Source organism: Centroberyx affinis, unplaced genomic scaffold (genome assembly GCF_046629955.1).
Source record: "Centroberyx affinis isolate AG114_WGS23_722 - 3 ecotype Tasmania unplaced genomic scaffold, CSIRO-AGI_Caff_v1 ptg002237l_1, whole genome shotgun sequence".
NCBI classification, from domain to species: Eukaryota; Metazoa; Chordata; class Actinopteri; order Beryciformes; family Berycidae; genus Centroberyx; species Centroberyx affinis.
In genome coordinates this window covers 189,117-203,196 of record NW_027280533.1, presented here as the reverse complement: position 1 = coordinate 203,196, position 14,080 = coordinate 189,117, and the positions used below count along the sequence as shown (strand labels likewise).

The 14,080-nt window shown below is 43.6% G+C and overlaps 1 protein-coding gene across 1 annotated transcript; it reads left to right on the top strand.

Moving 5' to 3' along the window:
• Nucleotides 1-318: 318 nt before the first annotated feature.
• LOC139655350 (bMERB domain-containing protein 1-like) lies at nt 319-12,456 on the top strand. Its single transcript, XM_071532736.1, has 6 exons — nt 319-397; nt 7,840-7,960; nt 9,889-9,962; nt 10,440-10,554; nt 11,511-11,581; nt 12,344-12,456. The coding sequence occupies exons 1-6, from the start codon at nt 319-321 to the stop codon at nt 12,454-12,456; spliced, it is 573 nt and encodes a 190-aa protein (XP_071388837.1).
• The last annotated feature ends 1,624 nt before the right edge of the window (nt 12,457-14,080 follow it).

Sequence of the window (14,080 nt, the reverse complement as noted above, 5' to 3'; positions counted from 1 at the left end):
CTACCTCCAATGGCCACAAGATGGCGTCATTTTGCTACTATCCCGTCAGTGGGGGTATTTCTTGAGACCGGGAGCCTGCGCCGGGTCTGGAGCTGCGCACACACCGAGAGCCGCTGTGGTCGGGACCGCTGTGGCATTTCTCCCCCGCTCTCTCGCTCTCTCTCTCGCTCTCTCTCGGTCTGCTGAGGTTAGTGACTTGCGAGGACTCAATGAGATTCAGCAGCAAACTGCAGCTGCGAGATCCTCCCTCCTGGTTTTCCTTGCGTTTCCCAGCCTCTGCACTGGAAGGCTAGATAGAGGACCGGCTGCTGGAGAGAGATGGAGAAGCAGCGAGGGTCTTCTCATCAGTACGGTTCCCTGGAGCGCACTGAATGGAGCGCGGACACTTCCAAGCCAGGTAACGGAACGAAAAGACACTATAATAATACCTTGCCTTATAGTATTTTTTTTTTTTTTACTTCCTATGGTATCACTGTAACATTCCCATAATATTCTTACAGAGTTGTAGTGTATGTCTATGGTACTCAATAGTGAGTTTATAGTGACCTTATTGTCCTTAATTGTTTTTTTTGTTTTTTTTTATTTCCTGTTATGTCTATAATATTCCTATAATATTTCTATAGGGACTTATAGTGTGTCTGTAGTGAGTTTGGTATCACTGTAATATTCCAATAGGGACTGTACCCAATAGTGAGTTTATTGTGATCTTATTGTAATTAATGGTACTTTTTATCTCCTGTGATGTCACTGTAATATTCCTATAATATTCCTATAAGGACGTACAGCATGTCTATAGTACTCAATGGTGAGTTTATAGTGGCATTATTGTACTTAATGTTTTTGTTTTTTTTTATCCCCTGTGGTATCACTAGAATATTCCTATAATATTCCAATAGGGATGTACAGTGTGTCCATGGTACTCAATATTGATTTTATAGTGACTTTGTTATACTTTATGGTATTTTTTTTTCTCTTTTATAATATCGCTATAATATTCCTATAGGAGCTTATAGTTCACTAGTGAGCTTAGTGACATTATTTTGCTCTATGATATTTATATTATCCCCTATGGTATCACTACAATATTCCTATAGAGTCGTCTAGTTTTGCTGTGATATTTGCATGGTATCCTATCCTTCTCAATTGTATTACACTATAGTTCTTTTTCTTCAGGCTTTTCTTCAGACAATCCAGTTATTCCATTATTCCATTAGAGGTGTTTAAATGTGTTTTGAGCTGCAGCAGTAAAGGTGAAAAAAAAAACAGCAGCTCCGAACACACCAAGAATCCACAGGTGGCCCTCACCAGCTGTTCCACTCACAGTGTGTGTGTGTGTGTGTGTGTGTGTGTGTGTGTGTGTGTGTGTGTGTGTGTGCGCGCGCGGTGTGTTAGACTAAGGTGAGGGTCCATCCATTACTTAGTGAATTGCACCTCAAATGATGAATAATGACCCATATGTGGGACTTGACAAGACATTGGCTATTTATCAGCTTCGGCAATCTATAGGCAATTTTCACCAAAGCTGCACGTTTTTCTCATTGTGTTCTTCACAATAATCCTCCTCCACATTGCTGATGCTTGTACATTTTCTACATCATCATTTTTATTATGGTCATCATCATCATCAAGCTGTGCAGCATCACTGTCGGTGTTAAACCAGTGTGGATGAACCCTGATTATCATCATCTACCCCCCTTTTCTTCTGTCTCTTCTCTCTCTCTCCCTCTCTCTCTCTCTTTCTCTTTCACTGTCACATCAGCTCTCACTTTCCCCCCCCCCCGCTTACATCCCCCCTTCCTCTCTTCTTCTTGCTCCTCATTTCCCTTGCTCCAGTCCTGCTAGTCTACCTCATTAGGCGTAAAGCACTCGCAGCGCTGGGTTGGCGGTGTAAGGCAAGAGGTTGGAGTTGGAGTTGGAGCACCAAGACGGTGAAAATCGAGACCTCATTTAATTCACGCCTTAAGGGGGCCGGGTGACCAAGAGGAGGAAAAGAAGAGAAGGAAGAGAGAGAGGGGGGAGATAGCGAGAGGGAGAGAGGGAGGGTGAAACGGGGTTAAGCAGAAAGGGAGGTGAGAACGGAGAAGTGAGAGAGGGGAGAAAGCGTAAAGGAGGGAGCGAGAGGTCTGAAAGGGTCTAATGGTGAGTCGTGACTGGGAGCATTCAGCGGCAGAACAGCCTGTCATAGCAAACCTCAGCGGCAGAGCCTGGTATCTCCAACACTATATGGATATATGGGCTTCTCTGCTAGGCTGAAATGACCCATAATGTGTCTCCCGCTGTTGGAAGTTTGGTCCACAGATCCTGTCTCTATACTTTACTCCAGGCACAACGAGACACACTCCATCTGCTGTATGTACGTGAGGCGCTTCGCTGATGTCCTCCTTATGGAGAGCAACTTGTCCTTGAGTGAAAACATCAGAATGGAAAGAAATCCAAGTTGTTCTTCAGGAAAGACTTCAGATGTCTGTCAAAGATCTGATATACCCCCTCTGCTCCCTGCTGTCTCTCCAACAGCAATAGAATAGAAGGATTGTGAACTCACCTATTGCGAAATATATGACTGACTGCAACCCCATTGTGTGTGAGGAAGAGAGGGAAAAAAATAGATTGTGTGTGTGTGTGTGTGTGTGTGTGTGTGTGTGTGTGTGTGTGTGTGTGTGTGTGTGTGGTACATCCACACCATACACTTTTAAAGCTTGATTCAAGAAACCTAATGTTAGCTGACTCAGCAGAGGCAGGTGAAAGGGCTGGAGAAAAGGAGTCGGCTCTACTTTTTTTTTTATTCGGCTGAGACAGAAAACTCCAAAATGATCCTCGGCTCTGCGGGGTGATGAATGAGAACCCTGAGACAGATTTTTTTAATTTTGAAACAACTTCTTCTGATGCATAAACTGTCATCCAGCATCTTTTCTTCTGCAGTGTGGCGAGTGGTATCGCTGTGTGAATACAGTATGCAATTTGAAGATGAGAGAGTACAAAAAGGCGAGGGCGGGGGAGCGTCTCTCTCTCTCTCTCTCTCTCTCCCTCACTCTCTTTCTTACACTCTCGCTCTCACTCTTGCTATCTCTCTGTCTTTATCTCTCTCTCGGTTGTACACACACACACACACACACACACACACACACATCACAGAAGCTTTGCATTTATATGCAAAGCGACTACATCTGCCAGTGCTTGTCAAATGCGCACACACTGCTGCACTTGCCCAACAGAGTCTCAAAATTTTGTGAATGAGTACGTCATGAAATGCTAATTATTGAACATTATGTTCATCCACCATGAGTTGGATTATGTGACAATATCACAAATTGGACACACCATTTTCACATGTTTGTCATGTGAAAAGGTTAGCTAACGGTTAGGTTTAGGCAACTAGAACAACTTTGGTTAAGTTTAGGATAATGTTGTGGTCATGGTTAAATAAGAAAAACTTAATGCACAGTAGTAAACTTGATGGTATGAGTTGAACCTGGGTTGCCAGACTTGAAAGTGTATGTCCATCCATCACACTATTTCAAACTGCTGCCTGTTTCTAGTCATGTCTATTCCATGTAATCCTTTTGCAGTGGGGGAAGCATTGCTTTCACTTTTCATGCACGGAGCACATATTTGCAAGACATTGTGCTCATTTCACAAAATGTCAGAAGACTAGACACACTATCAGCACCCATCCCAGTGGTTTCACCTTCCAGACATCCTCACTGCACTGAGAGGAGAACCAAAGGCTTAATCCAGCCAAACTAAAGTGCTGGAGGGGCCCATGACTGTTAATGTAATGTATGTGGAAGGCCTGCTGGGAGCAGAGCACACCTCGCCCTGACATCCTGCTGAGAAACCTGTTGTAGCATCTCTAAATCATGTATGTGTGTGTGTGTGTGTGTGTGTGTGAGAGAGAGAGAGAGAGCGAGAGAGAGAGAGAGAGAGAGAGTATAAGTGTCAGGTTTGGTTATTAGGCAAGTGAATGTAATCAAGGAAGGGGGAGCAGGGGGAAGGCAGATGAGTTTTAGTTATACAGACATTTCTCAGAGGCAGAAATAATCTTATTGGTTGCGTTAAACCTCAATGAGCGGAGCCAAAGTACCTCAATTTGTCTGGCTACCTTACATTAGACTGAAGCCCAGTGAAAAAAGGCAAGAGGTAAGAGAGGAGGAAGCTAATATTAAGAAGCCTAGTGCTCTTGACACTGAAAAAATGCAGTCTAGTCACACTAACTTATCTAGTTTAGCTAGTTAGCCTAGCTGACCTTCCAAGTTCAAACTAGCCATACTAGCCTATAGCTAGCAAGGCAAGCTAGTTAGCTACTCCGCTGACCTTCCAACATCAAAAGTCGCTGCCATTTACATTTTTTATTTAGGCTATTGTTGGACAACTTTGCCAGTTAGCTAACTTGCGCTCTGAAAAACTGAGTCTTTGGCTCCGCCTGCTGAGGTTTAGCTCAACCAATAAAATGATTTTTGCCTCCACAGCTGCAGGAGGCAGATGTCTTCAGAGAGACGAAGCTTAGATTTAGGACACGATGAGAGTTTGCAGCATCTTTGCTACACTGTTGCTCGACGCCCAGAGAGGGAATATTATTGCTTCCCATATTTAGTCACCAGAACATACAGGAAATGTTGGTTTTTGATAATGGCTAATGTGCTTTGCATGAATTAGAGTTGGGCGATACATCATTTTGTAAGGTTCACTATGCATTTCAATTTGTACTAACAGGTAGATATGGTATATGGCCTATGCAGTGGTATTCTTTGTATTCTATTCACACTATTGCTCACATACTATTATTGTGTGCTTCCACTACTTTTCCATGGGTTAATGCACAGGTTAATAACACATGAATTGGGGAAAAAAACACTAAGAAAGAAGGAGTTGGTACATAAAAACCAACTTGTTTCGTACAAACGCCTTTATCAGGGTTCTAAAGCGTTGCCGTTCTTTCTTTTATGTGTAAGAAACCGAGCACTTTACCTTCATGACCTTACACCTCAGGCTTGTTTACAAGCTTACTCTGTCATGCATTTTAATTTTACTCTTCAATTAACACGTTGAAAGCCTATATAAGAGAGTGTAAGGGAACGGTTTCAGGTGTGTGTTTATATTTTCGATCCTATTAACACTTTAATATTCACTGCAACAGTTCACTCTTTTCGCCTCCGAGGTGCCAAGGTTGCGTTGATGTTACACTGACGTCAGCCAGGTTTGTCATAGTAACAGAGTGGGGTGTCTTTGTGGAGATGCCTGTCTGTACTTCAGGATCCCTTTTTTGTCTGGCAGACAAAGCCGGCTTGCAACAGCCGGCCCGGTACAATGCTCCCACGCCACTAGGGATACGAGCCCATGTAAACAATTATCACCAAGCACGGCTAATGCTTCCCTGCTTTCACTACTACCCCGAGGTCACACAAGCCAAGCCTGACATATTACAATACACTCCTTTTCTATTCCGCCTTTTTTTTTTCTTTTCAAAAGACATGTCTTCACTGCACTTCAGTCAACTCTGCCTTCCCCAAGGCTAACCGTGACTAGAATAGGGCTGTTTCTGTGCTCTCCTAGTGCTCTTCCACAACACTTTTCTGTGTAAATGCAAAAGCACTGGTGTGTATAGAAAGGATTCAATGGGCCCCCAGGAGGAGTCAGTGACTGTGGCTTTATCGGGTCTGTCAGTGGCGGATGCCTCCCCCGGTCGTGTCTGGCTCGGCCCCCATATTGTGAGGCTCTCAGCGAGGGAGCGATAGTTAGCGAGGCCCGCCACAGCGCCGGGTGGAAGTCTTCCCTCCGATAAAGGAGGGCAGGCTGAGGTGATTTCTTCTAATTGCAGAGTCACGACCGTCGCAACCGGGTCTCGCCGCGTCTGTCTTCAGGAAGGCCTGCCCTACTTGGATCTCTGGGTAAATTAGATGCAGTGCATGTGAGTAATGGAGCTAAAATAGGAGGTGGCTGCAGTTAAATGTTTGATTTAGCCGGCTTGTTTGATTCTAGTGCTGCTGTTGCTCGGGGTGGAGCTAAATTGCATGGAATGCTTTGATGTCCTTTCATCCCACACAAATGTCACTGGAACCTTGGGACAGATTCATTATAGATAGACAAACAGCCTGGAGCAAACACGCGCAGTGTTGTACATGGTGGCTGAGATGTGAATCTTCTTTTTTTTTCTTTTTTTTTTGATTGAAGACTTAAGTTTTTAAGATGGAATTTCTACTTCATTTGGTAGCCTACTGTGGAAAGTAGAAAGGGAGGAGGAGGGTTATGCAAAAAAAGATAAAGATTTAAGATTTTAACATCATTGAGAGTAAATGTTTTGTGCTGCTGTCCACTGAGCCATCAAGGCACCCTCTGTGCAATATATGATTATCTAATCACTCGAAAGCAGAGAAATTGTGCGTGAGAGCATATTCATGCAGGGATTATTATCAGCTCAATTGGCTATGGATACCATTAAGAAACATTCTGTTGCTTCTTGACAGAAAATCAGACATTATTATGATGGCATGTATCAGGAGTTATTTATTGCTTTATGATGTGAACATTTGCTACTGTACATTTGTTCTCAAATTGATTTTAGTGAAAGAAGTGAGTGCATATTATAAAAATGCACATCCACATAAGTGATAATTATTAAGTACCAAGAGCTTTTAACTGTGTTATGCTGCGGCTCCCCGGTGTGATGCAAGTCTCTAGTTTTGTTTTTGTGTTCTTACCTTGACTCCCCTCTGTGACTCACATTTAGCTTCAGGTCTGCATCAGTCCCTAGATTTGCCTTAGAAAGAAAACCAGCACTTTCTAGCAGTTTTTTTTTATATATTTTTTTTATCACAAGTTTGTTCTTTGCTTATGTGGAACATTCGGTTTCTTGGGATTTGCATGCGATGTAATTACAGGCTGATAACTAGTGCCTGGTTCACCTGGCAGGACTACCAACCGCAATGCTGAGTACTAAAAAGCCTGTAATAAAGTACAAAGAAGCATGTTTTCCTCTACTTAAAGCGAGTCCTGAGGTCACATTAAACGGCTTCTGAGGGTGCATGTTCTCGTCTTTGAGTACTTGGAAAAGTGTGTGTGTGTAGGGGAGCTTGTTTACATCAGATTCTGTGTGTTCTGGGTCTGTTCCGCTCATTGTTGCACCGTGGGATCACGTTTGGTGGAAAAGTTCAGGCTGAAAAACTGTGAGCAATGTCTGCAGATATTCGGAGTCTGCTGCAGAATGAGGCAGGATAGACAGGACCGCAGTGTTTGTCTGACAGCCACGCCGGGGAGGAAGACTGTGTTATCTTGTCACAATGTTAGCCTGACCCACCAACCTGTGCTTACTCAATTACTCTGTGTGTGTGTGTGTGTGTGTGTGTGTGTGAGAGAGAGAGAGAGAGAGAGAGAGACAGAGAGAAAGAGAGAGAGAGAGAGCGCCCAAACAGTTATAAGAGTCGTGCCATCCACTGACACACAGTAATTTGGCTCTGGCAGTCTGCTCTGCTCCTCATCAAGCTGTAATTCCAGACCACATCTGCGGCAGTTGTTTATACAGTTTCAAATGCAGATTCATATGCAGTTATTGTGTCTGCAGTGCCAGAGAAGATAAGTTTGAGAGCTGCTGTCCTCAGTGTGTGTGTGTGTGTGTGTGTGTGTCTGTCTGTCTCTGTATTTTATCTATGTGCACGCATCAGTCAGCAAGACTAAAGCGCTTTCAAAATGAAGAATCCAAAAACGCTTCCTTTCATTCTTTTGTCAGACAGATTGCTCTTTAACAAGATTCAGCAAAAGCTAAAGGCTGAAACTGTCCTTACACTCTCTCTCTCTCTCTGTCTCTCTGTCTCTCACTCTCTCTCTCTCTCTCCCTCCCTCTCTCAGAGGAGGACGTGGTGTCCATGGCGGACTCCACCATCACCGTGGACGACATCGAGGGCGAGCTGTTCAAGATCGAGCGGATCCGGGACGTGCTGGTCCGCAGGGAGTCGGAGCTTCGATACATGTGAGTGGCTCTCCGTGCGTTTGGCTTCCACTTGGTGTGTGAGGCCTGTTTGTGCTTTGCATCACTGCCAGTAAGCATTCAGTTCAGTTGAAGTGGGGAGGCAACACAGGGTGAGCGAAGGCAACCCAGATCCCTTTGATTGTAGAAATGTGACAATTTTGACAAAACTTGGTGGGATGAAGCATTTTGGCACTGTGACTATAGTTCAAGGTCAAAAGTTATAACTTTGAAAGGTCCCAAGTCCAACACCAGAAATCCGATTGACATGAAACACAAGTCCAGGAATCCTTACATTGATTGGCCTAATGGGGGCGCTATAATTAAAGGTGAAAATATCAAACTTTGAAAAGCCATACCTGCCACACCACCGGTCCAATTTTTATTGAATTTGGAGGGTTGATTCATCTTGATACCGATTGGCCCAAAGAGTGCCTGCATCATTCGTAGGGGACAAAATGTTTTACTTGTCTGTTAGGAGAAACTCTTGTTATTTTTAAAATTATAACATTGATTGGTTAATCAATCAATCAATCAATCAATCAATTAATAAATGCCATTGGTGCTCTTCAAGCTAGAACAACCCATAGGACAAAAGCCTATCTTCTGTTTCTGTAGTTCAAACAATCCAAGCCATTTTTGGTGGTGATAGCACATATTTGGCAGCGGCAGCACAGTCAGTCTCTGTTCTCTCCCCTCATTTCCCTCTGTCGCCATCCCCAGCTGCCCCCCCCCCCCCCCATTAAAATTTCAATGGTCCTACCTTTGCTTCCACCACGAAGGCTGATATATATGGATATTTATTCATCTACTCCTCTGAAAAAAGATAGACAGTAACACTGCTCCGACAGCAGGGAGAATGCGAGGAGTGGCGTGTGCGGCGTGGCAAGTGAGCGACGAGCAGATAAAGAGATAGAAAGAGAGAAAGAGAGAGAGGACGAGGAGGAGGAGGGGGAGATGGAGAGTCACGATTTTGAAGCCCCTTAGTTCTGTTTCCTCAGCGGCCCGCAAACACAAGGACAAGTGAAACCCCAAAGTGCATTGTCTTCTAGTAAGTTTAGTAAAGTGTATCATTTGTATTCTGGAGCTGGTGGTCAGTCCCCTACCTACATGTCTGTAGAGAACATCTCACTTGACAGGTAGACGAGGCATGGTGGCAAGGCTCTCGCCCGGCTGACAGTGATGAATGTGTGTATGTGTGCGTCTGACCCCGCCTGACTGCCTGTGTGTGTGTGTGTGTGTGTGTGTGTGTGTGTGTGTGTGTGTGTGTGTGTGTGTAAGATTCAGTGGCTGTGGCGCTGGGTCATATGAGGGCCACTCACTCCTTTTAGAGAAGAAGACAGAGAGAGTCTGCCACCCCTTCTCTCTCTCTCTCTCTCTCTCTCTCTCTCTCTCCCCCTCTCCCTCTCTGTCATTGTCAGTGATGAGCCACTGAAGTGAAGAGCCATTGAGAGAGCTACTGAAACGGAGTGAAAGCTATCTGGCTCGGAGGCGCCGTCGGGATTTCTGTTCAGTAGAGATTGTGTAATCTCCTGTGTGAAATATAAGATCAATATTGGCTCCTTCTGTTTGAATTTCAACCTGTAGAGCTCCACTCTTTACTACCTTTAACAATTGATAAACGTCTTCAAGGCAATCGTTTTTTTTTCTTTTATAAGGAAGATAGATAATTGATATATGTGAATTGATACATGGAAGTGTGTGTGTGTGTCTTCTTTAAGGGGGTTTAGGGTTAGGATTTGGGTTTAGGGTTAAAATTAGAATTAGGATTAGGTTTAGGTAAATACGGATTAGGGTTAAGCATGTAGTGGTGATGGGTTAGGGTTAGGGGTTAGGGAATGGATATAGTCATTGGATGTCGTCCAGAGTATTGTGATACAAGTGTGTGTGTGTGTGTGTGTGTGTGTGTGTTCTGTCCCATGCCGGTGCAGGATGGATGACATTCAGCTGTGCAAGGAGATCACTCGTCTGAAGAAGGACCTGCAGAAGCTCGTATCTGTACCAGGTAGGAGCTTTCTGCTGGGGATTCATGGTTGTTCTGACTTCTTTACTTGATTAGTCTAAGATCAGTATCCTCAGTGTAGGAAAATCCCTAAATTAATTAATTAATTAATTAATTAATCCCTTAATTAATTAATTAAGTCACAGTCTTTTTAATAAATGACAGAATGCATCCGTTAATGTCCACACTGATTAATAGTTGTCAGTCTGATTTTAAATTCTTTAAGAACATTTTCTTCAATTATCTGTGTGTTTTCACTATCTTTGACCTGAAATTGATCTTTTATATATATGCACTTTTTTTAATTTCCTCCTGTCACACCTTTCAGTGCGAGATAAATTAGCTTACATATTGCTGCTTTAATTAACAAGACAGCTTTGACAACTACAGTCTTATGATGATTAAGGAAGATGATGTTTAGTAAGCTGGGACAAACCGCAGACGCTCAGAGGTTTTCAGTGGTCTTCTTCTCCGCTCCAGATAATGACAAGTCCAACGAGGACCGGCAGAAGGAGGAGGAGCTGCTGCAGCAGATCCACAAGCTGGTGGAGACCAGAGACTTCCTGGTGGACGATGTGGAGTTTGAGCGACTCAGGTCTGCTTCCACCTCTTTGGTTTGGATGCTACTAGTTTGTACTGTTTTCTTCTATTACCTTTCTTCTCTTTTCTTCTCTTCTCTTCTCTTCTCTTCTCTTCTCTTCTCTTCTCTTCTCTTCTCTTCTCTTCTCTTCTCTTCTCTCCTCTCTCCTCTCTCTATCGTTCCGATGAGTTAACACAGCTACCTCACAAGCACTAATTAGGTAGCATTCATCGGAAATAAACAGAAAGAATGCAACCGTTCTGCAAGCATCATTTGAGATGTTTCTCTCTGTAGTCTTTCAAATAAAAGCTCTAGAGAACTGGGAAACTATGAATGGCTGTAATCAACTTCTCACCCATTTTGCACTTACCAGGTGGAACTATTGTTCATGAAACAAAATCCCATCAGTAGGGAAACTTGTTGTTGCAGAGTTTCCCTGGTAGCTCAGCTCTATTGGAAATGAATGGACTTCCAGTGACTTGTTGATTGTGATGCTTGCAGTCAAAGAAGAGCAAGTCCATCCTCAACAGTTCTTCAGCTTGACACTCAGTAATATAACTTGTCACCAGACAGTGGATGATCACATGTGGCGTTCAAACCACACTAGCTTTTATCCTCTCTCCACTCTCCATTATCAGACATTCATACGTTGTTAGTTTGTGTGAACAGCACGTTGTGTTGGCAGCTGACACCCTGCTGCATTCTCAGAATAAATGATGAAACCCTGCAGGGAGTCTGAGAAGGTGAGGAATTCGGAGAACAACACTGCAGTAATTGATTGTTTTTGAAATGCATGCAAAGAAACGGAGTGAGGAGAGGAGAGGAGAGGAGAGGAGAGGAGAGGAGAGGAGAGGACGGCGCCGGAGGCCACGCTGTCTACGTTAGCAAAGAGAGAAATCTTTCTTCTGCTTTCTGTCTTTTTTTTAATCTTTAATGTCCTTCACAATAGACTGCTTTCTCCGGTTCCACAGGGAGAAAGAAGAAGATAAAGAAATGGCAGATTTTCTCAAGTCCAAGTTCCCGAGAACCGCGAAGAAGAAAGGTATGCAAGTATTACGCTTCCAGAGACTGGATCAGAGGAGGAAATCGGCAGATCTGAAAAGGGGGTCATTCTTTTGAACTGTTTGGTATCTTTTCCTCGTTCAAGGCTTTGTCCTCCCGGGGTCTTTGAAAGAGAGATGAGGCTGACTGATTCCCCATAAAATAAATGAATAGGTGTACTGAGGCTATGTTTTAGAGCTCCCTGGAAAAGTACCTGTTTGTGCCCTGCTTAATAAGGTCGTCCGTCAGCTGGGTCCTTTGTACATGGGCAGATATTCTGAAGACCTGCGCATTCTTTATGTGTGTGTGTGTGTGTGTGTGTGTGTGTGTGTATGTGTGTGTGAGAGAGAGAAGAGAGAGAGAACTTTGTAATGAAAGTCATAGATCTTGCCTGCTGAAGTTGTGTATCATTCTGAAAGTGTGACTTTTGTGGTAACACTTATGTTACACATTAATTACATTATATATATTACTCCCTCTGCACTGTAAACAGTTAATTCTAAATAAATTAAAAAGATTGGCACAGCATTAATTTAGATTTTTAAGTAATTTATTTATTTATTAATGTATGCAGTGTGATATTATGTACTTTATATAGTCATTAGATGAGCATTTTTCATCCACAATATCCAGATGTCAAATGGAATTACAAATTTGACATTACACTTACGACATTCCTAGACAGTTTAGGTCATATTGCATGACGTTATGAAGTAAATTCAGTGTTTCTTCCCCCAGCGTGAACCTCTCCTCTGTGTCCCAGGTGTGACAGCCAGACGGGTGACGTCCCGGGCCCAGCAGGGCTCCTCCCCCTTCGCCAAGACCGGCCTCACCCTGCTGAAGGAGTGCTGCGGCTTCACCTGCTCCATCATGTAGGCTGGAGCCGCATCGGAGGGCCTGACAGAGGGAGCCGGGAGCCAAAATGGCCGTCCCGCAAAAAGTCACGATTTCACAGTTTCAGCTTTTCAGTCCGAGAAAGACTTGGAAGGCACGGACGGACCGGCATAGACGGACAGTTGAGAATGTTCCAGAGGGACAGGATGGGGATGTTTGCGGAGACGTTGGGGATTTTTGTGTTTTTCATCCCGGTTCCCTGTCTGTCTCTTTCACTCTCCCAGTTGGTTTCATTTTTTGTCTTGTGTCTCTGCTCTCCCTCTGTCTCGCTCTTGTTCGCATTGTTACTCTTGCTACACAGCCAACTTCTCCTGATTAACACGTTTCCTAGGAAACAGCCCACCCTACTCAAGCACTGCATCAATTAGTGTTTTTTTTCCCAGTTTACTTTGAAGAGAGACAGGAAAGGGTTTACAGTATTATAGCATATTATTATAGCATAGCACGAGCCACATTTCAAACCAGTGCAGTCACACATACATGGTATACACGCTAATTGGATTAGCCACCAGGGCACAAGTTTAATATTTAAAGACTTTACTGACTGATGATAACTGTCATTTCCTCATTAAAAAAAAGTAGCTGTTTTGCTGGAGTCAGCAGGCCAGCCTAGTCACACTGCTGGAACTTTATAATTAGTATTAGGAGATAACATTAATGAAGTTGACATTGATCTGCAACTCTGTGAGGAAGAAACTGCCTGTGATTTGACACCAGATCCAAATGGGTATAACCTTTTTGAAGAATGGCAATATGAGAAGGAACTAACAGATGTCTCATCATGCTCCATTTACTTTTAGCAATGTTTAGCTCCCACTTTTTCAAGATTTTTGGCATTTCTGATGATGCAGACATCTATGTTGTGCAGCATGTGTGAACTCCACACGTCCAGTGGGATATAGTGTTTTGTTTTGTTCGCAAAGAAACAGTATTATCACACAGTAAAACTTGAGCGCGTTTGAGGTATTACTTACTGGCCACAGTCTTAGTTTTTGTCAAGACTGGGCGACCCCCCTTATTCAGTATTTATTTGATATTTCAGATTAGTATTTAACAGATAGTACAATGAAGACTGACAGATTGAGAGTGTAGGGGTTAAGATAATGTTGATAGTGTTGTGTGGACAGAGATTTTAACCCATAGATTTGTGACCATGTGGTATGCACATTAGCAGACTGAGGCACCAGGGCGGCTCCTATAGACTACTCTAACTTGGGATAGTCATTTTTAGCCCATAGCTCTCAGTTCAATATCATCCAAATGCAAATTAGATGATTACCGCACTACCCGACCTGTGTTATTGTGCCCTCAACTGGCTCCACTAGACCTAACAGAAACGCCCCACCAGAGATCATAGGCATCATCAAGGCTCACTGGAGAGGTTCCTGAGTGGGTGCTCAGGTAGGATGCTTCACATAAACCTACTGGCCGAGGGCAGGACTCTCCAGCCCACCTCCACTAATGCATCAACATTATGCATTAGCTCCTACACTAAATTGGATCTTTTTATATATGGCCTGGAAACGTATCAAACGGACTGATCATAGGAGGATACTGATACTGACTTCAATGGATGCTGGCTCGTTATGTCCAGGGACTCGGGGCA